The sequence below is a fragment of the Miniopterus natalensis genome, chromosome 5 (genome assembly GCF_054644295.1).
Source record: "Miniopterus natalensis isolate mMinNat1 chromosome 5, mMinNat1.hap1, whole genome shotgun sequence".
NCBI classification, from domain to species: domain Eukaryota; kingdom Metazoa; phylum Chordata; class Mammalia; order Chiroptera; family Miniopteridae; genus Miniopterus; species Miniopterus natalensis.
The window spans coordinates 7,864,604-7,886,817 of record NC_142085.1 but is presented as its reverse complement, the minus strand read 5'-3'; the positions used below and the strand labels follow the sequence as shown (position 1 = coordinate 7,886,817).

At 49.1% G+C, this 22,214-nt stretch overlaps 1 protein-coding gene across 1 annotated transcript; it reads left to right on the top strand.

Moving 5' to 3' along the window:
- Window positions 1–2,035: 2,035 nt before the first annotated feature.
- On the top strand, window positions 2,036–12,040 carry LOC107536419 (DLA class II histocompatibility antigen, DR-1 beta chain). Its single transcript, XM_087817236.1, has 6 exons — window positions 2,036–2,150; window positions 7,667–7,936; window positions 9,339–9,620; window positions 10,270–10,380; window positions 10,834–10,857; window positions 11,985–12,040. Exons 1-6 carry the CDS (start codon window positions 2,051–2,053, stop codon window positions 12,038–12,040), a joined length of 843 nt encoding a protein of 280 aa, XP_087673362.1. The 5' UTR covers window positions 2,036–2,050.
- Window positions 12,041–22,214: the final 10,174 nt, after the last annotated feature.

Here is a 22,214-nt window from a genome sequence, read left to right as displayed (position 1 = left end):
TGTCCTGGTTGCAGTTGGACAACTGCCTGTGGTACTAAACTATCCCTGGGCTCTAGGGACATAGTTTCTTCACGAATCCAGGGAGGAGGGATTTCCTCCCAACCTCTCTGAGAAGCTTCAATTTTGCCACATTAATAGCAATCTATTCTTCCAAAGTAACTGAAATACAACTTCTGTTCTATTTTTAGATGCTCAGATTTGCACTTTCGATGCTGAAGAGCCTGAAATGCTGAAAGTGAAGTAGATTGGGTTAGGAATTTGGGGCCACTGTTACCTGTAAGGAGGAGGCTTGTGTGGGAGCTCTGGGTGTCATTGCATAAGATAAACACAAACTTTGTCGGTTCCTGAGAAGGGTGAAAATGGTGACGTGGGAACCTTTGCAAGGAGCTGGAGTTGCGCTGTAGCTCCTCAGCTCGCAGAGGTCGCCGTCGCTCGGTGGCAGGCGTTGTCTGAGGGCCATGCGGCCCTGCGGTCACCGCGGTGCCATCGCTTCTGCCAGGACACTGCTCTCCAGCAGCTGAGCGCAAGGCGCGTGATGCAATGACTGACCCACAACCCCCTGGGTCGATTCGGAGGGCACCCTTTACTGGCCTCGTGTCCTTGCAAAGGTCATTTAACCTCCACCATTTATTCTCTCCAGCTGCAGGGGTGAAAAGGGTACTTATCTCGCCAGGACGACGTGAGAATTAAATAAACATATGATGCAAAGAAAGCCCTTGCACAATCCTGGGCGCAAGAGTAAAATGCTCAAAAATTCCTCCATACACTTGACTCACTTTTTGCATTGAGGGGTAACTGACGTGTGGCCTTCTATTGGTTTCCCGTGTACAGCATGACGATTTGAGATGTGTATGTATCGGGAATGACCGGCACGCGAGTCTGGTTAACATCTGCTCTGCCCGGCTGCAATTTCCCCTGTGCTGAGAGCCTGTGAGAGCTGCTCCCTGGCTGTGTGCTGCACCCTCCTGACTTCTTTCTTTCTCAGCTGGATGTTGTGCCTTTCGATCCTCTTTTCCCATTTCACCCAGGAGACTGTAGTCATTTCGCTGCCGCTGGCGCGTGTCCCGTCCCTAGAGGTGCGCGGGCGTGGGAAGGGCTGCGCGTGGGAACGGCGGGCCGCGCAGCGGCGAGGGATCCAGGCGGAGAGAGGCCCGGGCTGGGCGCCAGGTCACAGCTCCGGGCGCTGGTTACATAAAGCAGAGTCAGATGTTCTAAGCTATGTGGTTACATCAGAGGAGGTCCCTCCCAGTGTTTCCTAGTGTCCCATTGCCTGAGCGCTGTAATAATCTCATCATCAAAGTCTTCTTATACCTTTTCTTAGAATAAAGTCGGAGAATTTGACTAAATGCGAGGACATGTCCCCAGGAAAATGACAGAAGCATAATGGGGACCGGGTGTAAAAGGTGGAGTTTTTCACGTGAACTCTTAGTTCTAGAGCAGAGCTGTGTCACAGGCTGACTCTGAGCCTTTCTCAGCCTCTCAGCCCCCGCACACCTTGCTCTGGGCCGTCGGCTTCCCCCGTTGTGAGGTTAAGTGCCATCCAAAGGGGCTTTCCCTCCATTCCCCACACATCGACTCCCCTCGGCTCCTTTCTCCAAGGGCATCCTGCAGGTGCCGCTAAGGTCGGTGACAGCACCAGGAGACAAACCTGAAAACCTTTCACTCACCTTAAATTATTAAACAACTTTCAGTCTCCTTCAGGCAGAGACCTTCCTCCCTGTAAAGAGGGACCGGCTGCGCTCTGCAACCAACAGCTGCGAGCCTGTCTCGGCATCAGTTACTGGGGAAGCTGCTCCTCCAGTTGTCCACAGAATGAAAACTTTTAATGCAGGAAATTTTAAGTTTCAGAAGAGGAACTTCATAGCGAGTCTCAGACCAGCAACTGATGATGCTCTGTGAATACGAGGCTGATTGGTTCTCAACACTGAGATTACCCAGGAGCAAAGAAACCAGTTCCTTAGCTGGAATTTTGGGGGATGGGGTAAAGGGGAATCCTGCTCCTGACTCAGCGAGACTTGCCTGCTCCCTGCACCGTCCTCTGTCCTCCAGCATGGTGTGTCTGTGGTTTCCCGGAGGCTCCTGGATGGCAGCTCTGACAGGGACACTGATGGCACTGAGCCCTTTCCTGACTTGGGCCAGGGACACACCATGTAAGTGCTCCTTGGAGGGTGAGCTGTTGCTGGGTGGGGAAGAAAGAAAATTGTCTTTGTCATTGTGTCCAGACCATGTCCATTAGAAAACTGTGACATTTTCTTCAGTGGCCACATGGACCCCCAACTCTTTCCACAGGAAAAGGAGCCTGGGTGGCCACCACTATGGGGGCTGTGAAGGGGCTCCCTGGCTATAGGCCGTTTCCTCTCAGCTCTCCTCCAGTCAAACCTCTCCAGCCCTGTGTCCCACTCTCTCAGGGCCTTGCGAGGATTTAGAAATAATGATTTCAGACTGCTTCCCATCCAGTGGTTCCCTTTCTTTTATTGAGTTATCCCAAGAAAAGGAAAGTTTTTCTGAAATTTTATGGGGAATCAAAAGGAATTCGAAGGGTCTCTTTTTGAAGATCCTGTGTTGTGTCCTCAACAGAATCTGTGAGGTTGGTGCCTCTCCCTACTCTGAAGGGGCCTCCCCCACTATCTCCTTTCCTTTCCCCCTGAACCCCAATGTTGGTAAGGCCTGTGTCCCTGTAATGAAGGTTCTCCGAGAGAAGTGGGCTAGTGCTCTCTCTTCCCCCCGTGGAAAGCCCCCTGGAGCTGAAGCAGAGGTTCTTAGTACTCGGAATGACCCTGCAGATCAGGAACATCTATGGGGTTCTTTGCTATCATAAGGAACTGAAGGCATCTTCTGAACACCTGGCCAGATTAGTGTTCGTCGTGGATCTTTCATTCTAACGGTTCCTCCTACGTCTCCTCCTCTTTGACCTGAGCCCACAAGTAGGGATTCAACCAGTAGAGATAAACTGTATGAAATTCTGTGTTTTTAAGTTAAAAACAGTCAAATACTAGCAATTTCATAGCTTCAAGTTATACACTTCGAGTAGGAGTCTAGAGTGTGAAGGTTGCTTCTGTCCCACGGGGCTGAAAGTCATAATCAAGTCAAGGGAACTCATGGGCCTCCGGGCGTCTTGGCCCCAAGGTCGCAGGTCTAGTCATCGTGCCCTCGGTTTCCCTTCATTGGACAAGTTTGGTGGCCTCTGCTCCCAGGTCTCCCTATTCCTTCCCCAGCTGTGTCCTCACCATTCCTGAGACCCAAAGCTCACACAGACCTCAGCACTGGAACAGGTCCATAGTCAGGATAAAATGTCGCGATATTTTCCTTCTTTCTGAAAACCACCTTTTCCTTACCTGGGATGTTTCTTCCAAATAGTAGGAGGAGAGAGAAAGAGTCTGAATTTCTCACAGGAAGCAGAGGGGACAGAATGTGTCATCTGAATAGAAGCCTGCAGGAGCTTGAGCCCCTGCTGCTTTCCAGGGTCCCCACAATGGTCAAGTCCCAGAACCTGGGTTCATTCATTGGACCACAGATATTTATCTGAGGGACAATGATACACTGGGCTCTGTTCTAGGCTCAGAGAATCCTACCTGAATATGACAGAAAGTCCCTTTTTACCATAGAACTTAGCTAATCTCGGGAGAAAGACAATAACCCAGTAACATTTAAGAAAGAAAAAACTGTCAGAGAGCAATAACTGCTCTGAAAACCACACAGCAGGGTTACAGGGCAGAGAGGCTTGGATTCGCCTGACATCAGTCCACGGGGATAGGGACCTGTCCCTGAGAAAGTGACGTTCGGAGGCATTTGAGACCTGAGTGATGAGAGAGGCCACCATGTGAAGATCTGAGGGACAGGTATTCCAGGGGAGGAACAGGGAAAGGCTGAAGTGGGGGACCGTGTTTGCTGTGTCTAAGCGACAGGAGGAAGGCCAGAGCGGCTGAGGCACAGCGAGCAAGCTGGGGAGCGACACTGACACGGGAGGAGGTTGGGAAGATGGGAGAGAAATCATACCGGGCCCTGGTGGCCATGGTGAGAAATCTGAATTTTATCTGAAGAGAGCTGAGAACTACTGGAGGGTTACAAGGAGAGGAGAGTCCATTTATATTTGTTTAAAAAGTAAGAATTCTAGCCACCTTGTGGAGATTGGGTTGGGGGTTCACAAGTGAGTGCGGAGGAGTCTCCAGGGCAGACGTGCCCGGGCCCGTTAGTGCGCTGCGGCCAAGGCGGTGGTGAAGCTAAAGAGCAGATCTGGGCCGATCGCTCGATGCCGTGTTGAGGGATCTGATGGGTCAGGGAACACAGTCAAGCTCATCCCTAAGGATTTTGTCTGAACAATCTGAGGAACCTTGGAGGAGCCGTTTATTGAGAGAGGGAAGACTGTGGGAGAGAATTATTCAAGTGGGTGGTTAGGAATAAATATTTTGTTTGTTTGAAATGATTTTTTGACATTTATGTGGAGCTGTCAAGAGGTCGGTTGAATACGGGAGCCTGGAGTTCAGGGCCAGCCAGGACTGGAGGTGTCTGTGTTGGTGTCAGTGCCACATGTGCTGTGTTATATTCCAGGGAGGTGGAGGGGGCCACACAGTGAGAGAGTGTGTAGCAGACAAGACACAACAGGCGCCGAGCCCAGAGGACCAAGGGCCAATGAGTCAGCAAAGGGGACTGGGCAGGGTGCCAGGGTGGTGAGGAAAACCTGGGGAAGGTGATGCAGGGCAGTGAAGGGAGGCAGATTTTTCCAGAAGGAGGGGGAGGCCGGGCGTGGTGAGAACAGGCAGAGAAGCTAGCACTGGGCTTGGTGCACGTTAGCAGTGGGTGGAGTGCCCGGGATGGAACCCGGACTGGACCGTTTGAGGAGAGACTGGGAGCTGAAGACGTGAAGGATGATTACAGGTGACTCTGAGCAGTGGCCTCAGGGAGCGACTGTGCTCTGGGATCGAGGAGCCCGCTGGGCCCAAAGCATGAGAATAAAAGAGTCTGAAAAGAAGCTGGGAGGGCTTGAGAAGCACAGATGTTCAGTCACCAGCAAGGAGCCACTGGGGTGACCTTGAATGCAGAGGTGACCGGTTATGCAAGGGCCATTAATTATATAGCCAGTATTTATTAGTGACCCAGAAGAGGCCAGTTGTCACCCCGGGAGCGGGGTAGGGCGTCATCAACAGGATGGCCCCAGCAGCATGGAGGCCGCAGCATTTTGCAGTTACTATGACCCAGGCCTAAAGCTGAGTATGTAACTCTCATAACTACCCTATCTTATCTGCAGCAATTAAAACTGTGATAATCTATGGGATCTAATTCAGAGACTTTAAGTAACTTACCCCGTCATGTAGTGAATTGTAGGACCCAGATGACATGGTCTGGGTCTCAGCGTCTAGAACGTCCCTCTCTCCTGCGTCAGCACAGTCCTTTCACACTAGGTTCCTGTCTGTCCTGTTATTATACACAAACCAGTGTTTCTGTGCTTTTGTGCAAAATGATATTTACTGATAAAATTAACTAAAGACAATTGCGAAATGATGATGAAGATGCTATTTGCTTTAAGAAATTAAGGAACAGAAAGATCTGTGAGCTTGCATTCATGGGGTTATAAGAATTAAAATAACAATGCATTTATTACTTATATGATCAGCACTAGGAAGAATCTCCATTTAATTCCACACTTAACATTATCCTGTGAGGAATCCAGTGTCATTAAATCTATTTTAGAGATAAACAAAAAAGGCCCATGGGTGTTAATATCTGACCCAAATGAAGAGCTAATGTTCAAATTCAGATTTTCTAGTTCTAGAGCTCGGGCTTCAAACACCACTAGTGAACAGGGGCTCGGCTGGGTCTGGGTTCCTGCTGGAATTCCTGATGTTCACATGGGCCAGTGTGGGTCTTCGGGTTGGGGCGGGCAGATGCTAGGGCTGCTCGTTCCAACATATAGGAGAAATTTACATGTATTTTGCATTTGTAATTTGAAAAGTTGCTTAGGGGCTCACACTAGGGACAGACCATCGTGGGCACAGGAGGAAGAACATGAAGTTTAAATAGTCTCCTCTGTCCCAGAGTTTGTCAGCAGGTGGGCTAGGGTTGCTGAAGGAAATACAGAGGCCCGATTAAATCTGAATTTCAGAGAAACAACAATGATTTATCTAAAATCCAAATGTAACTGAATCCTGCGTTTTTATTTGCTAAGTTGGGGACCTTTACCTTGGGCACATGAGCGTGGACAGATGGCGCTGACCTTGCAGGCGGCAGGGAACAGCAACTCCACACGTTTGTTTCCGAACCTTCTCATGTGCCCAGAAGGTCCGAGAGGGTCTGAGTGGACCTGGTCTGGCCAGAGTGCCCTCCTCTCTGCCGTCAGTTCCGAGGGAAGGTCGGGACCTGCTCATTTTTGTAAACTGTCTATATGAGGGTGTCACCTCAGCTTCTCCCCTTCTGCGGGGACCTGCCTCTAGAAACGAGAGTCCACACCCGGCCCGGGCGGAAAACCCGGTGCCTGCTGCTGTTGCTGGGAGCAGGGGGCAGCTAGAAGTGGATCAGTTGGGACACTGAGCAGGATTCAAATGGCAGCGGCCGTAGGTTTCTACCGCGGATGAGACGTGCACCAGCGGAGAAGTTAAGAAAGATGACGGCGTGGAGGGTAAATTAAACGGCCTGGTGATGGACTGGCAAGGGGCAGGAACAGGTACATCTTGGTCCTGAGCAGATGTATTTTGCTGGAAAATTACTCTGCGTGGGACGGGATTCCTAAGATAAACATACAGGACCAAGACTTTCAGCAGACACGACGTTGGCAGAATGCGTGCGGGAGGTCTCCGCTGCTGCTTCATCGACAGTGTCATTTTCACCACAGATTTTCCAGATGCTTCACGGCCGCGGGGCTCCCCTGAGAAGGAGGGTTCAGGGCCCCTTCCCCGCCCCACCCCTGGAACATCTGGCAATACTGAAGCCGCGTCCGGTTGTCACACTGCGGGTTTCTTCTGACAGCTGGCGGGATGAGGCCAGGGATGCGGTGCACAGCCCGGAGTACACAGCGGCCAACCACCCCGGCCCCAAATGTCACCCGCGTTGAGGCCGAGGACACTGCTGTATACGGGCTGTTTCTACAGCCTCCAGACGCACGCTCTGAACGCACGCTCGCCTCCCGTTCAGTTCTTCAGGGTTTACTTTATGTATTTATAGACAGTTATACAAATTAGCCACCTCTTGTTGAATCCATTGAATCCATTGAAGTTTAAAACCTTCAGTTTTACTTTTTGTCTCATGCAATGTTTGTGACAATGTCATGACTTCGCGGTCATCTCATCTGTATGGACTTTCAACAGCTGGTCCCTTTAAGTCACACGCATGTCTGAGTGAAGGGTCCGCCTGTCTGCGGCAATTGGCTTCCACCCGTCCGTCCCCTTTTAGCCACAGGTGGGCCGGGTGTCCTGCGCCTGCTGGGCTTGGACGCGCAGAAAGGGGACGGGCCCTGTCGGGCTGCGGTTTCATCTCCGCAACACGGGCCGGGGAGCCCAGTGGACCCCGGGGCTTAGGGTCCCGGGGCCTCCCCGCCCTCGGCCTCCCCCCAGCCCCGACGACAGGCGACCCCTGGGCGCTGGCGGTCGGGTGCCCGTGTCCTCGTGTCCCCACCGCCTGGGGCGGCGTCGCCGTCAGAGTCTAACCAGGGTCACTGCTCGCTCTGTCCCCACAGCACATTTCCTGGAGCAGCGTAAGGGCGAGTGTCATTTCTCCAACGGGACCGAGCGGGTGCGGTACCTGAAGAGACTGATCTACAACCGGGAGGAGTACGTGCGCTTCGACAGCGACCTGGGGAAGTTTGTCGCGCTCACCGAGCTGGGGCAGGCGGAGGCCGAGTCCTGGAACCATCGGGAGGACATTATGGAGCGGCGTCGGACAGCGGTGGACTGGTACTGCAGACACAACTACAGGGTGTCCGAGAGATTCCTGGTGCATCGGCAAAGTGAGTGGGGGGGGGGGCGCGTGTGCCCGAGTGTTCCCCGAGTGTTCCCCGAGTGTTCCCCGAGTGTTCCCCGAGTGCTCCCCGAGTGCTCCCGGAGTGCTCCCCGAGTGTTCCCCGAGTGCTCCCCGAGTGCTCCCCGAGTGCTCCCCGAGTGTTCCCCGAGCGCGCGGGTGTAGGGCTGCGAGCGAGCACACTTGGGAGGGGACCCGTGAGGCCCGCTGTCGGGGACACTGGGGTTCTGCCCCGTGGGAGGGACGTGTGGGTGCCGTCTGTGTGTCTAGTGGGGGCAGGTTCGGGGAGCAGAGGTGGGGAGTGGGGGGGCCGCCCCCTTCCTGTCCCGAGCCCCTGGAAGAGGCCGTGGCCTTGGGCAGAGGGTCAGGCTGGGGGGCTGGGACACCTCTCATCCTCCCCAGGCTCCTCTTAGGTCTAAGTTTCTTGCTTTAAAAAAAAACCCCTCCCCCCCCCATCCTCTCCTCCACAATTGTGTATTGAGCCTGGTCTCAGGCAGGAAGCACACGTGTTACTGAGTCCCAGACCCTGCCCTGAGCTCAAATGTCAGCTTGAAGAGAGATGGTTATGAAATGACAATTCCAGCACTAGATTTTTGAGGACAGGGGTTGCTCAACGAGTGTAACTAAGTACTTTTAACGAGTGACTTTCCTTGGTCCTTCCCTCTCCTGCAGGACTCGTGCTCCTCTGGGACTCGGCTCCCCGAGTTAGAGAGTCCCCCGTGTCCTTCCCGCTTCCCAGGTAGAACCACTTCTGTGGTGGTCTCAGGTGCGAGAGCCGCATCCCCGATTTCACGCCCTGTGTCCCCATCTTCCCCAAGCTGTCCCCCAGTGTACCCACACTGCTTTGAATGACATTTTCTCTCCAAGTGAAGGAGGATAGTAAATAGCTAACACATAGTGATGCCTAAGATCCAGCCCTGGTTTTACATATTTTAGGTCCACCCATCCTCATGTATCCCTAAGGGGCAAGTGAGTATTATTATCTGGTTTGCAGGTGAGAAAGCTGAGCAGAGAGGAATGTAAAATTCTCCCAGGTCACCCAGTAAGAGGCAGAGCCTGGATTTGAACCCAGACAGTCCCTGTTCCAGAAATCACACTTTTAACCAATACACTACATGCCTTGCAAAGATTTGTAAACACTTAAATTCAACAGTGAATAACTGTTTCGAGATATGAAAAAATCCCACAAGTTTCCTCTGCATCTCAAATCAAGTGGGCGCACGCTGGAGGGTTAGATTCAAGGCTCATGGCAGCAACTCCTGCTGGGCCGCAGGGCCGGCTCTGAGGGAGGCCTGCCCGAGCCTGGAGCCTGGGACCGGAGCCTGGAGGCAAAAGGGAGCCAGCCAAGGAGCCTTCCCTGCCTTCCTCACATTGCCCCTTTTCTGTCCTAGCTGCGCCTACAGTGACCGTGTATCCCGCCAAGACCCGGCGCCTGCAGCACCACAACCTCCTGGTCTGCTCTGTGAACGGCTTCTATCCAGGCCACATTGACGTCCGCTGGCTGCGGGACGGCCAGGAGCAGGAGGCGGGGGTCGTGTCCACAGGCCTGATCCGGAATGGAGACTGGACCTTCCAGATCCTGGTGATGCTGGAGACAGTTCCCCAGAGCGGAGAGGTCTACACCTGCCAAGTGCAGCACCCAAGCCGGACGAGCCCGCTCACCGCGGAATGGAGTGAGATGTGCTCGGACTCGCCCGCCTCACCCGCCACAGGGGACTCTGCTTATCCCGGGGGGCAGGGCTCTCCCCTCCCCAACCACACTACCCTTTGCTGTGTCTCTCCAGCACAGGCCACCGGGGTGGGCCTGTGATCACCTCTGTGGATACCTAGAGCCTGGGAGGCCGTCATTCCTATCCCTGCTTTGACATTCCCCACAATATCTCAGGTCTTGGTCCCCTTGGCCCTGGGCACCAGTCCCCTGCGTCAGCTGGGCTGGTACTTCTGCTGTTGCTCTGAGTTGTCCACTGTGATCTGAGAAGAGGCTCGTCCTCTACAACAGAGGGACCTTCCTGACACAGGAGAGTCCAGTGTCTCCTCTGCCATCTGTGAGCTCTGTCACCCTGCACCAGTCCTGAACCTCACTGAGCCCCAGGCTCCGCCTCCATCAGATGCTGAAGCGGTGGCCTCGTGCCAGGGCTGGGAGGCTGCAGGGCCCAGTGCCTGCACCGCGTACCCACCCAGTGGGACCCAAGTCTCTTCTCCAGAAAGGGCCGACTGTGCTGGTTCCTCTGGATTCCTTCTCCCCCCCTCAAAGCTCTCAGTCTCAGCCTCAGGGAAGTTGGCTTTGGGATAAAACCCACTAAAACTGGCTTCTTCTCCCAGGGGCACAGTCTGGATCTGCACAGAGCAAGATGCTGAGTGGAGTCGGGGGCTTCGTGCTGGGTCTGCTCTTCCTCGGGGCAGGGCTGTTCGTCTACTTCAGGAATCAGAAAGGTCAGGAAGCCACTGGGGTTCCCCGCAGACTTTAGGGGGGAAATTAGGACTTTGCTCAGGTTAGTCCTCTGTGTATCCATGGCCCGTATAAAGCCTTTCCCTGGCCGAGCTCAAATCTCCTGGAAATCCAGAAATAAACGGTCCATGGTTACTTATGGTTGAAACATAAGGAGTTATGGCCGGTGGAGGTGGCGGAAGGGTTATCACGCCCGGAGCTTTGGGCCCAGATCCTGGGAGATGCAGGAGCAGACCCGACGGTGCATAAGATTACACCGGACGAGTGACAGAGGTCGGGGGGCCGCTGCTCTCCGTTCCTGCTCTCCTCTCTCCTCTGGTGTCATGTGAGGCGGGTGTGGCAATCGAGAAATGTCATGGGGTCTGGGCGGGGACCTTGTGTTTGGGGACAGATTTGCCTTCCTATCTTGAAGTGTTTACCTTCCTTCTCTTTCCCAGGACACTCTGGACTTCAGCCAGCAGGTAATGCTCCTCAGTCCCCTTTCAGAGACACACTCGCTTTCCCCAGAGCAGGATGTGGGGGTGACAGACAGGAGACAGAAACCCTGGGAGACACTGGGTCTGACCTCTGGCCGGGCCGTTTACACCGAAGCTCCTGCTCCCCACTTGGTCACAGGCCGGCCCTGAAGGAGCTTTGGGGGTGACACAGAACTTCTTCCTGCGGAGCTGAAACAGGAGGCCCGGGAGGGGACAGCGCCGCTGGTTGGCAGGGTCTGGAAACAACACTGCCCTCTGTCCGCAGGCCTCCTGAGCTGAGGTGACGATGGTGACAATTGAAGGGGAAAGAGCCTTCTGTCCTGGCCTCTTCACAGCATGAAAAGCTTTCCTGATCGGCTCTTTAGTGCCTCCTGGCTGCCCTTTGGTCCTGCTTCAAGACCCTGCGGGAAACGTGCTCCCCGCTGCCTTCCTCAGCCCCCCGACCCGGAGCCCCCAGGCTGGACGGGGAACCTCATCTCCACCCGCCCGCTCCCTTTGTACTCGGCCCTCGCTGTGCGCTGGGCCCCTGAGCTCACCTCTCCCACGTTTCTGTATAAAATTTCCCTCCATTAAATACGGAGTGAAGACCATGTGCTCCTCACGCCTCATGACAGGAAGTCGGAAGAAAAGAGAAAGGGGATCTCGTCTCAACAGAACAGTAACTTTCATTTCTTTTCCTGAATGCTGGTCACGTGGGGATCTGGAAGGCTCCCTGTTCCCTCGGTGCGTTTTCATGGGGTTTCCATTCTGTAACCAGGCCTGGCTTCCTGAGGCAGGAGAAAGCCTGCAAGGAACCATGCCCAGGCTCTCCTACGTCTGTGTTTCTCAAAGAGAGACACAGGTTCCTTGCCCCATGGGGACAGAAAATGGACATATCTAAGAAATGCAGCTCACCTGTAAGGATGTGATGCCTTCACAGTTTCTAGAATCATGTTCTTTTGTCTTTTTGTCTCTGATTTTTTAAAAGAAGGTACCTAAGCCCCGGTATCTCTTGAAGTCCCCTTTTATTAGACTCATGGTGGGCTTCCACACTTGAGTCTTTTCTGTCTCTCAGATAAAAATCAGCACTGTGCTGACTCTTTGCCCTGAGATGCACCCTTCCCCATAAATAGGCCTCAGAAGCCCTCAGGACAAAGCCTCAACTCTAGTGGAAAAGATGCACTTCTGAGGCCCTCCAGGTTGTGTGACAAACTCACTGTCACGGGAAAACCCTGTGTGGATTGTATCTCAGCATAAATGAGGGACAGTGCTGGGAAACAAGGGGGAGTATGTGAATCCACTGACATGCAACCTAACAGCAAAATACTCCGCAATGGATGAAGGGTGAGAAGACTCTGTGCGGTAACCTCCAAAATGTGTTGGGGCCTGGAACAGGAGAGGTTGTGCACAGCATTCTGTTTAATAAGAAAGAGGAGAGCAGGAATATATAACTGAATCCGTTCATTTAATCTCCCTTTTGTTTACCCGCCATCTATATTTATCTACCATCTATCTACTTCCATTTGTAAATAGAAACAATGGAAGGATATTTTTGAATGGTTGTCTGTAAAGCAAAATGAGGGAACAGGTTGAAGGAATCTTCACTTTTCTGAATATATATCTTATTTAATAGTTTTAACTTGAGTAGTGTTCAAATATTTTATGTAATAAAAATCTGAATCAAAAGTTTTAAAAGACAATAGAAACAAACTGACAAGAAGTACATGATGGGAAACAAGCTAGAAATGTAAATGAGCCGAGGGTTTCCAGTCCAGGACAACAGTGTAGGACAACCCTGACCTCACCTCCTCCCGTGTCACATGAACTTTACACCTGCAGACAGAGCAATTCCCCTTGAAGAAGAAATGAGGGCCAAGGGACCAACACAAACAGGAGAGAAGCCACATAGGAACAGGAAGGAGAGACAGGCACATGGCAGCCTGGGAACCCCACCCCCAGCGCACTGACCTGGAGCTGGAGGGATCACCGAAGGGCATATGTGCAGACTCACCCCCTCTGGGGTAAAGTGAGAAACCAGTGGCCTAAAGGTACTGAGACTAAATGGGAAAGCAATCCATTTGCTAACCCTAAAGTGTCTGCCAAGTGGGAGGGGAACTGCAGGAACTCTCTCTGGTGTCAGAGGCACCATTCATTGGCACTTGCCCTCCCTTGATCTCATGGGCAGGACACAGTTCAGGTGCTTTAGCCAGCCATCCTTGGTTGTCAGTCCCAGGCCCACACCAGCTCTGTGGCTCGTCCCCAGGATTCCCCACAGCTCACTCCCGCTCCAGCTCCAGCTCAGGGCCCCTTACCTGCAGGTTTCCCTGTGCCCCACTCCAGCTCCAGCTGGCCTGCTAAAGACACCTTTGGAACACACGGTCTACAAAGGAAAATCTCCTAAACAACTCTACTCCTTCAACACTGGGAGACGTTGCTGTTTCACCTAAATCACAGAAACAAACACAGAGAGACAGCCACAATGAGGAGTCAGAGAAATGTACTCTAGATAAAGGAACAAGAAAAAGAAAAAAGAACTAAAAGAAACGAGAGAAGCAAATTACGAGACAAAGAGTTAAAGGTAAACACGAGTTATAAGTATGCTCAATGAACTAGGGAGAGAAATAGATGAACTCAGTGAGAACTTCAACAAATGCTTAGAGCAACCAATCAGAACTTAAAAATGCAATACATGAAAACAAAAATACCCTAGAGGGTATCAACAGCAGATCAGTTAATGCAGAAAAATGAGTCAGCAAGCTGAAAGACACGGTAGTGAAAGTCAATTAGAACAGCAAAAAGAAAAATTTTTATTTATTTTATTTATTTAAATATATATTTTTTTATTTCAGCCAGACGGAGAGAAAGATAGAAACATCAGTGATGAGAAAGTCATTGATTGGCTGCCTCCTGCATGCCCCCCACTGGGGATCAAGCCTGCAACCCGGGCATGTGTCCTGACTGAGAATCGAACCAGGGTCTCCTGGATCCTAGGTCAATGCTCCACTGCTGAGCCATGCCTGGCCGGTCAAGAATTTTTTTTAAATGAAGATAGTTTAAGGGACCCTGGGGGCAACAGCAGGTGTACCAACATTTGAATCATAGGGGTCCTGGAAGGAGGAGAGAGAGAGAAAGGGAAGTAAAACCTAACTAAAGAAATAACAGCTGAAACCACAATGAGGTATCCCTTCCCACCTGTCAGAATGGCTCCCTCAACAAATCAACAAACAACATGTGCTGGCATGGGTGTGCAGAAAGGGGAGCCCTAAAAACACTGCTGGTGGGAATGCAGACTGGTGCAGCCACTATGGAAAACAGTATGGAGGTTCCTCAAAAAATTAAAAATGGAGCTGCCTTTTGACCCAGTGATTCCACTCCTAGGAATGTATCCTAAGAATCCTGAAACATTCATCAGAAAGGATATATGCACCCCGATGTTCATAGCAGCACAGTTTACAATAGCTAAGATCTGGAAACAGCCCAAGTGCCCAGCAGTAGATGAGTGGATTAAAAAGCTGTGGGACATTTACACCACGGAATACTATGCAGATGTAAAGAAGAAGAATCTCGTATCCTTTGGGACAGTATGGATGGTTCTGGACAATATTATGCTAAGTGAAATAAGCGAGGCAGAGAAGGACAAATATCACATGATCTCACTTATACGTGGAATCTAAAGAACTTAATAAACTGATGAACAGAATAGATTCAATGACATGGAAGCGTAGATGAGACTGACTAATGTCAGAGGGATGGAGGAGGGCAGGTGGGTGGAGGGGGAGAGAGTAACCAAAGAATTTATGTGCCTATATACACAACCCAAGGACACGGACAGTGGTGAGGAGAGGGACTGGGGAGGGGGAAGGGACGGTGTGGAACGGGTCATTGGGGAGAAAAAGGGACATCTGTAATATTAAAAACAATAATAAAATTTTTAAAAAAATAAAAATGAAAAAAATAAAAACCAATCAATCAATAAATACTTTTTTTAAATTAAAAAAAAAAAAATTTTAATGAAGATAGTTTAAGGGACCTCGGAGGCAACAGCAGGTATACCAACATTTGAATCACTGGGGTCCCAGAAGGAGGAGAGAGAGAGAAAGGGATGTAAAACCTAACTAAAGAAATAACAGCTGAAAACTTCCCCCAAGCTGGTGAAGAAAACAGACATCCAAATCCAGGAAACACAGAGAGTTCCCAACAAGATGAGCCCAAAGAGCCCCACACCAAGACACATCATATTTAAAATGCCAAAAGTTAAAGAGTCATAATGACAGCAGGAGAAAAAGCATTGAGTTATGTACAAGGGATGCTTCATAAGGCCATCAGCTGATTTTTTCACTAGCTACTTTTCAGGTCAGAAGGGAATGGCACCAAACAGTCAAAGTGATGAATATCTACAACCGTGATTACCCAGAAAAGTTAGCATTCAGAATTAAAGGTGAGATAACGAGTTTCCCAGACAAGCAAAAGCTAAAAGATTTCATCACCACTAAACAAGCTTTAAAAGAAATGTTAAAGGAACTCCTTTTAATGGAAAAGAACAAAACTAAAACTAAGAAAATATTGGAAAGAGAAAATTTTCACTGATAAAAGCAAACATTTGTAAATGTCGTGGATCAACCAATTATAAAGCCAGTAGGAAGATTAAAACACAAGAGTAGTAAAAGCGTGTGTAACTACAGTAATAATGGACACACGCAAAAGAAGTCAAATAGGATGTCAAAAACACAGATGTGGGGGTGAGTAAAAAATGTAGTAGCTTTAGAAAGCATTTGAACTGAAACAACAATCCACTTAAAATGCACTGCTATAAACATAGCTTGTTATATATGAACATTATGGCAACCAGAAACCTATTATAGATCCAGTTAAAAATAAAGTAAAAGAACCCAACGAAACACTAACAAAGTCATCAAGTACCAGGAAAGAGAGCAAAAGAAGAAGAAAGTAACAGAAAAGAACTACAAAAGCAACCAGAAAACAATTAATAAAATGGCAATAAGTACATACCTATCAATAATTGTTTTAAATGTAAATGGTCTAAATATTCCAACCAAAAGACAGAGTGATTGGCTGGATTTAAAAACAAGACCTGAGCTTATGCTGCCTATAGGAGACCCACTTCAGTCCGAAAGACACATACAGACAAAAAGTATAGGGACGGAAATAGGTATTTCATGCGAATGAAAATGAAAAGAAAGCTGCAGTAGCAATAGTTGTATCAGACAAAACAGACTTTAAAACAAAGACTATAGCAAGGGACAAAGAAGGGCATTACATAATGATAAATGGATCAATCTAACCAAAGAATATAACACTTGTAAACGTCCATGCACCAAACATTAAGAGCACCTCAACATTTAAAGCAAATATTAGTAGACCTAAAGGAAGAGTTGGCTGTAACACAATAATAGTAGGGAACTTTAACACTCCACTTACATCAATGGATAAATTATTCAGACAGAAAATCAACAGGGAAACGATGGTCTTAATTGACAAACTAGAGTAGACGCACTTAAGAGATACTTACAGAACATTCCACCCAGCATCAGCAGAATGGCATGTGTGGGTGGTCAAAATGGGCGAAGGTGATTAAGAGGTGCCATCTTCCAGTTAGAAAGTAAGTCATGGGAACATAATGTACAGCGTGGCGACTATAGTTAGTAGCACTATCTTGCATATTGGAAAGTTGCTAAGAGCGTAAAAGTCCTCATCACAAGGAAAAGATGTTTGTACTTCTGTATGGGGACGAATGTTAACTAGACTTCTTGGGGCGATCATGTCACAGTGTATACAAATATCAAATCATTACGTTGTGTGCCTGAAACGAATACAATGCTACATGTCAATTATATCTCAAAAATGCTGTTTTTCATTTATTTATAAATTTATGAGTTTCTATTTCTAATTTATTTATACACACTTGGCAGGAAACGTTCGGCTGTGGCGCTCTCCAGCCTCCCCGTCCCCAGATCCGCATTCGCCTGGGGGCAGTGAGAGGAGCGAGGTCAGGGCTGCTGCACAGACGCCTTCTCAGCAAACACCCAATTTCGAGGCCGAGCCCGGTTTGCGCCTTCAGTACTCCCCTCGCCTCGCTGTTCCTCTAGGAGCTACTCGAGGTTTGACCTTGATCCTGTCAGCGTCGGAGAGTTTCCTTCCACCTCTTGCTCTTTAATAACTTTGACATTTTCCGGGCCCATGAGCCCTGCGCCCACCGTCCCCCCAACGGCAGCTCAGATGGTATCCTTTCTTTCCATGACGTCATTAAATCGCCTTTTAAATGGGTTCTTGGTATTAAAGTTACATCTTCGGAGAAGAAAGAGTCTGGCGTGTGGTTCCCGGGCCCCATCTTGAACAAGAATACTTTGAAAAATTTTAGATCTAGGTTGACAGATTTATTTGGAAGGATTGCCTGCAAGTTCCCGTTTTCATTCCCTTGTTTGGAATTATACACTTTTTGTTTAATAAAGTGGCCTTTCTTAATATTATTTAGGATATTTCCTATTACAGTACTTTTCGGAATAATTTGCTCGCGTTAAAAGTAGGGACTTTGCATTATGCTTGTGGGCAGGTCACCCTGAGGCGCGGGCCTGCGCCCCGCCGGCGTCCGCTGCTCCGCGCCCGCGCCGCGCCGGGGGCCGCAGAGGTGAGCGCGGCCGCGCCGTCGGGGGCCCTGTGCACACGGTCTTCACGGTGGTCACGGCCGGCCCCAGGCTCACACCGTGTGTCCGTCACTCGCTAGGGACGGGAGGGCGACGCTGAGCCTGTGCCGGCTGCCAAGGGTCACTTGCTGTCAGTACTTTCCGCGTTTTATGTAATAGATGAAAGCGACCCCTTCTGTGTTCTGGAGCACCCGGTGGCCGGTGTCCTATGAGAATTATTTCTGTTCTGAAAGAAGGGAGGAGAAAACTATATGAAATGAGCCTTAGAGGTAACTTAAACTAAATATATATATATATATTTCACGGTTGTATCTTTATCCTATTCCTGTTGTTGTCTCCTGTGAACTTAGGCAGCTTTTCTTACAGCACAGAAGCAGTCCGACATTAAGCTTTTGGGTGTAATAGTTTCTGATTTTCTCTGTACTCTCTGGCATCTCTTATATGTCTGTTTTGTCTCTTCTTAAGCATATATTTTATACGATTTTATATTTTTGATGCTCATCATTTGTTTTTATTATAACTTTTATATTCAAAGCTGCTTAATTTCATTCAGTTGGCTTTCTTTTTTTAACTGTAACAGATGAATAGTTTATTATTTTCACCTTAATTTTTTCAAAAAATAAATGATTTTAAGATGATGCATTTACAACTGAGCTTTGGTGGAATCAGAAAATATTTTTAAATATAAAATATAATTATATGTAAGGTTGTCCATTCAATTATTTGCTAAATATTTAACCTAGTCAAATTTGGAGAAATATTGTTTTCTCCTGTAAACTTTGTTGCAGATCTCATTACGTTTTAAAATCATGCTCAAAAAACATGCAAGCATTTTGTTTGTAATGAATTGGAGTTTCTACTGTGATTTAATATGAGGTTAGTATGGTATTTTATGAAAACTTGGGGAAAATTTAGTCTCTTTGCCTATAAGGAATATTATGTCATAGATACCGTATAACATTACTCTAATTTACATGCAAATTATTTACAATGATGCTATTTTAAAAACATGTGCTTTCTCTTGTTTCTTGACCTACCTTAGAAATGTGTGATTTTATAAAGTCTCTGTCTGCAGCTTGGTGTGTCTAGTTCCTTGCACTTATTTTAACTAAGAAGAAAATATTAACATTTGGGCCAACTTACCTGGTCATGACAGGAAGCTGTGGACATACAGAAAATTTTGATGAAGAATTAGAAGTAAGGCCACAGTCTGTCAGCCGAGAATTTACAAACATCTCAGGATTTTTAACATATTTTGACAGAATTTTGTTTAAGTCATTAACGTTCATGACTACTACAACAATATTATTCTGAGGATTTTGTGGGTTGTTGACCTACATTGTAACTTATGTCATATTAATTGTTTTGGATGAATTTGATATTTTACTGCTTCTGCATTTCTTTATGCTTTTTTTTTTTACTTTTTAAATTTATCTTTTATTGTTGAGAGTATTACAGGCATCCCAGTTTTCCCCCCAATTGATCCCCTCCACTTGCCTCCCACCCCCTTCCCAGGCCTTCATCCCGTTATTAACTGTGTCCATGGGTTGTGCATGTAACTTCTTTGGTTAATCTCTTCCCACCCTCCACCCCCCTTCCCTCTTTCCTCTGAAATATCATCGTCTGTTTGTGGGGAGCCGCTGTGGCCCCAGGCACGGAGGAGCTGCCTGGGTGAGCTGCAGATGTGCTCCCTGCTCCCTGACCCAGACCTTGAGGCACCAAGGCGATACTAATGTAGTTTGCAGCCTTAGATTCTAGAAAGGCTTTTTAGGAAGTTGGCCCCGGCCTGAAGGGTTAAGGGACAGTCAAGCCACATACCAAGCCAAGGACTTAATCCCCCCCAAAAGTTCCTATTAGAAGCCGAGACAAGGTTAGTTACCAAGGTTGGAGCTCCTGCAAGAGGCAGGATGTTTACTCGGAAAGAGCAGTCACGGGGCCTTAAAGGAATGACTTTGTATCGGGCGAGGGGGAGGAAAACAGGACGGGGTGCTGTTCAGCAAAAACAACAGCGCCGGTATAAAAAGAGCTTGGAAAAGAAACTCCGGGCTGGCAGCTGGCAGCAGGCACGAGCTGCAGCCCTCCCCATCCCATCTTTTTTGTGTCTGTCTTCTCTTCATCCTCACCCCTTCCTCAGGACCGTTCGACTCTGCCAGCGGGCTCCGGCATCTGTTGCATGTGTCAATGTCTCTGGATCTATTTAGTTCATCAGATTCTTTTGTTCATTAGCTTCTTAAAGAAGACCCTTCAACTTTTGCTGCAGTGCTGGTCTGGTGGTGATGAACCCCTTTAGCTTTTCCTTGTCTGAGAAGCTCTTTATCTGACCTTCAATTCTAAATGATAGCTTTGCTGGGTAGAGTAATCTTGGTTGTAGTTCCATGTTTTTCATCACTTTGAATATTTCTTGCCACTCCCTTCTGGCCTGCAAAGTTTCTGTTGAGAAATCAGCTGACAGTCGTATGGGTGCTCCCTTGCAGGTAACTAACTGCTTTTCTCTTGCTGCTTTTAAGATTCTCTCTTTGTCTTTAACCTTTGGCATCTGAATTATGCTGTGTCTTGGTGTGGGCCTCTTTGGCTTTCTCTTCTTTGGGACCCTCTGTGCTTCCTGGACTTGTAAGTCTATTTCTTTCCTCAGGTAGGAGAAGTTTTCTGTCATTATTTTTTAAGTAGGTTTTCAATTCCTTGGTCTCTTTCTTCCCCTTCTGGCACCCCAATAATACGAATGTTGGGCCTCTTGAAGTTGTCCCAGGGGCTCCTTATACTATCTTCATATTTCTGGATTCTTTTTTCTTTTTGCTCGTCTGGTTGGGTGTTTTTTGTTTCCTCATGTTCCAAATTGCTGATTTGATTCTCAGCATCCTCTACTCTACTGTTGATTCCCTGTAAAGTATTCTTCATTTCAGTTCCTGTAGCCTTCGTTTCAAATTGGTGCTTTATTATGTTACCGATTTTCTCAGTTATTTCCCTAACAGTCTGCTTAAACATCCTTATAACCATTATTCTGAACTCTCTATCTGTAAGCTTGCTTGGATCTATTTCATTTAGTTCCTCTTCTAGAGATTTCTTCAGTTCTTTCCTTTGTGACATGTTTCTTTGCCTCCACATTTTGGCTGCTTCCAGGTGTTTGTTTCTATGTATTAGGTAGAGCTGCTATGTCTTCTGGAATTGGTAGAGTGGCTTTGTGTAGTAGGTGTCCTGTAGGGTCCAGTGGCTCAGCCTCCCCAGTTGCCTGAGCTGGGCCTTCTAGGTGCTCCCCTGTGTGGGCTGTGTGCACTGTCCTGTTGTAGGTGAGCCTTGGTTGCTGCTGGCGTCCCTGGGAGGAACTGACCCCCGTGAGGACGAACTGCAACTACCCCCAAAGAGCCGCTGTGCTGGAGACACCCCTATGGAGCAGGATTTACCTCAGTGGGCCTTTGGTGTTCACCAAGTGCGCCCCTTGAGTGTGTCACTCGTGGCTGTGGTAGGGTTGTAATCCAGTGTGGTCGAGTCTGAGCACCAGGTGCACTGTCTCTGGGGCCTCCTGGGAGGTGCACAGTCAGCCTCTGCCTGTGCCCTGCCCAGGGCCACCCAGCATGAGCTACACAGCAATCTGTAGATGGCTGCTACTTGTGCTGGGCTTGGAGGTGTCCAGGAGAGGCCAAGCTATGAGCCAATGCAGCTGCCGCTAGTGCCAGGCCTGGGGCCGCTTATCAAGCCGTATTGGGCACGCTGTTGCTTGTTTGAGAGATTTTAGGAAAGTCCTAAGCATGAGGCTCGAGAGGCCACTTGCACAGAAAAGCCCCTGGAAATGGCCTGGATGAGCTGCACGTAGGGAGGGGCGGGGCCAAAGGCGTGAGTCAGGTGCTGGCGACTCAAATATGGCGCCTGCCTGCCTGCCGGCCTTGTGCGAGGAGGACTCACCAGAGGAGCCATGGCCTCCGCCAGCCCTTCTGCCTGGGAGGAAGCCGCCCCTCCACCCCTCACCCGGATTTCAGGCAGGTTAGTTCCCCCCGAGTGTCCCGGGTCCTTTCAGGCTGCTGCCCAGCGCTGGGCTCAGAGGGAGCGAGTCCGAGTGGGACCATGCACGGGCCTTTAAGAGGAGCTGCCTCGGCTCCCGCAGCCTCCGCGACCATCAGGGACAGTCCCCGCTGGTTTCACAGCCGAAGTTGTGGGGACTCCTCTTCCTGGCCCTGGAGCCCTGGCTGGGGGCCTGCTGTGGGGCTGGGACCCCTCACTTCTTCCTACTCCGGGAAACCTCAACCACCGAGATTCCCTCTCAGGTTTCAACTGTGGATCCGGGTGTGAGCTCGCAGCCCTGACTGTGATCCAGCCCAGATCCACCCGCGTCTCCGCCCCTCCTACGGTCTCCGTGCTGCTTCAGTTCCCTCGTTGTGGGGCTTCTGTGCAGCCAGATTTCAGGAGGCTCTGAGTGATCGTGGTTCTGTATTTTATTTTATTATTATTATTTTTTAAATATATCTTTATTGATTTCAGAGAGAGGAAGGGAGAGGGAGAGAGCTAGAAGCATCAATGATGAGAGAGTCATTGATCGGCTGCAGCCCGCAACCCAGGCATGTGCCCTGACCGGGAATCGAACCCTGATCACATGGATCCTAGGTCAATGCTTAACCTCTGAGCCACGCCGGGCAGGGCTGGTTTTGTATTTTAGTTGTAATTTTGATATATGGTTCCTTTTTTAATATAATATATCTTTCATTGATTTCA

Excerpts from the sequence above, each read along its gene's own strand:
- LOC107536419 (XM_087817236.1), top strand. The coding sequence starts at position 2,051 with ATGGTGTGTCTGTGGTTTCCCGGAGGCTCCTGGATGGCAGCTCTGACA. Across the intron at positions 9,621-10,269 it reads CCCGCTCACCGCGGAATGGA|GGGCACAGTCTGGATCTGCA; the intron begins GTGAGATGTGCT and ends TTCTTCTCCCAG. Across the intron at positions 10,858-11,984 it reads CTCTGGACTTCAGCCAGCAG|GCCTCAGAAGCCCTCAGGAC; the intron begins GTAATGCTCCTC and ends CCCCATAAATAG.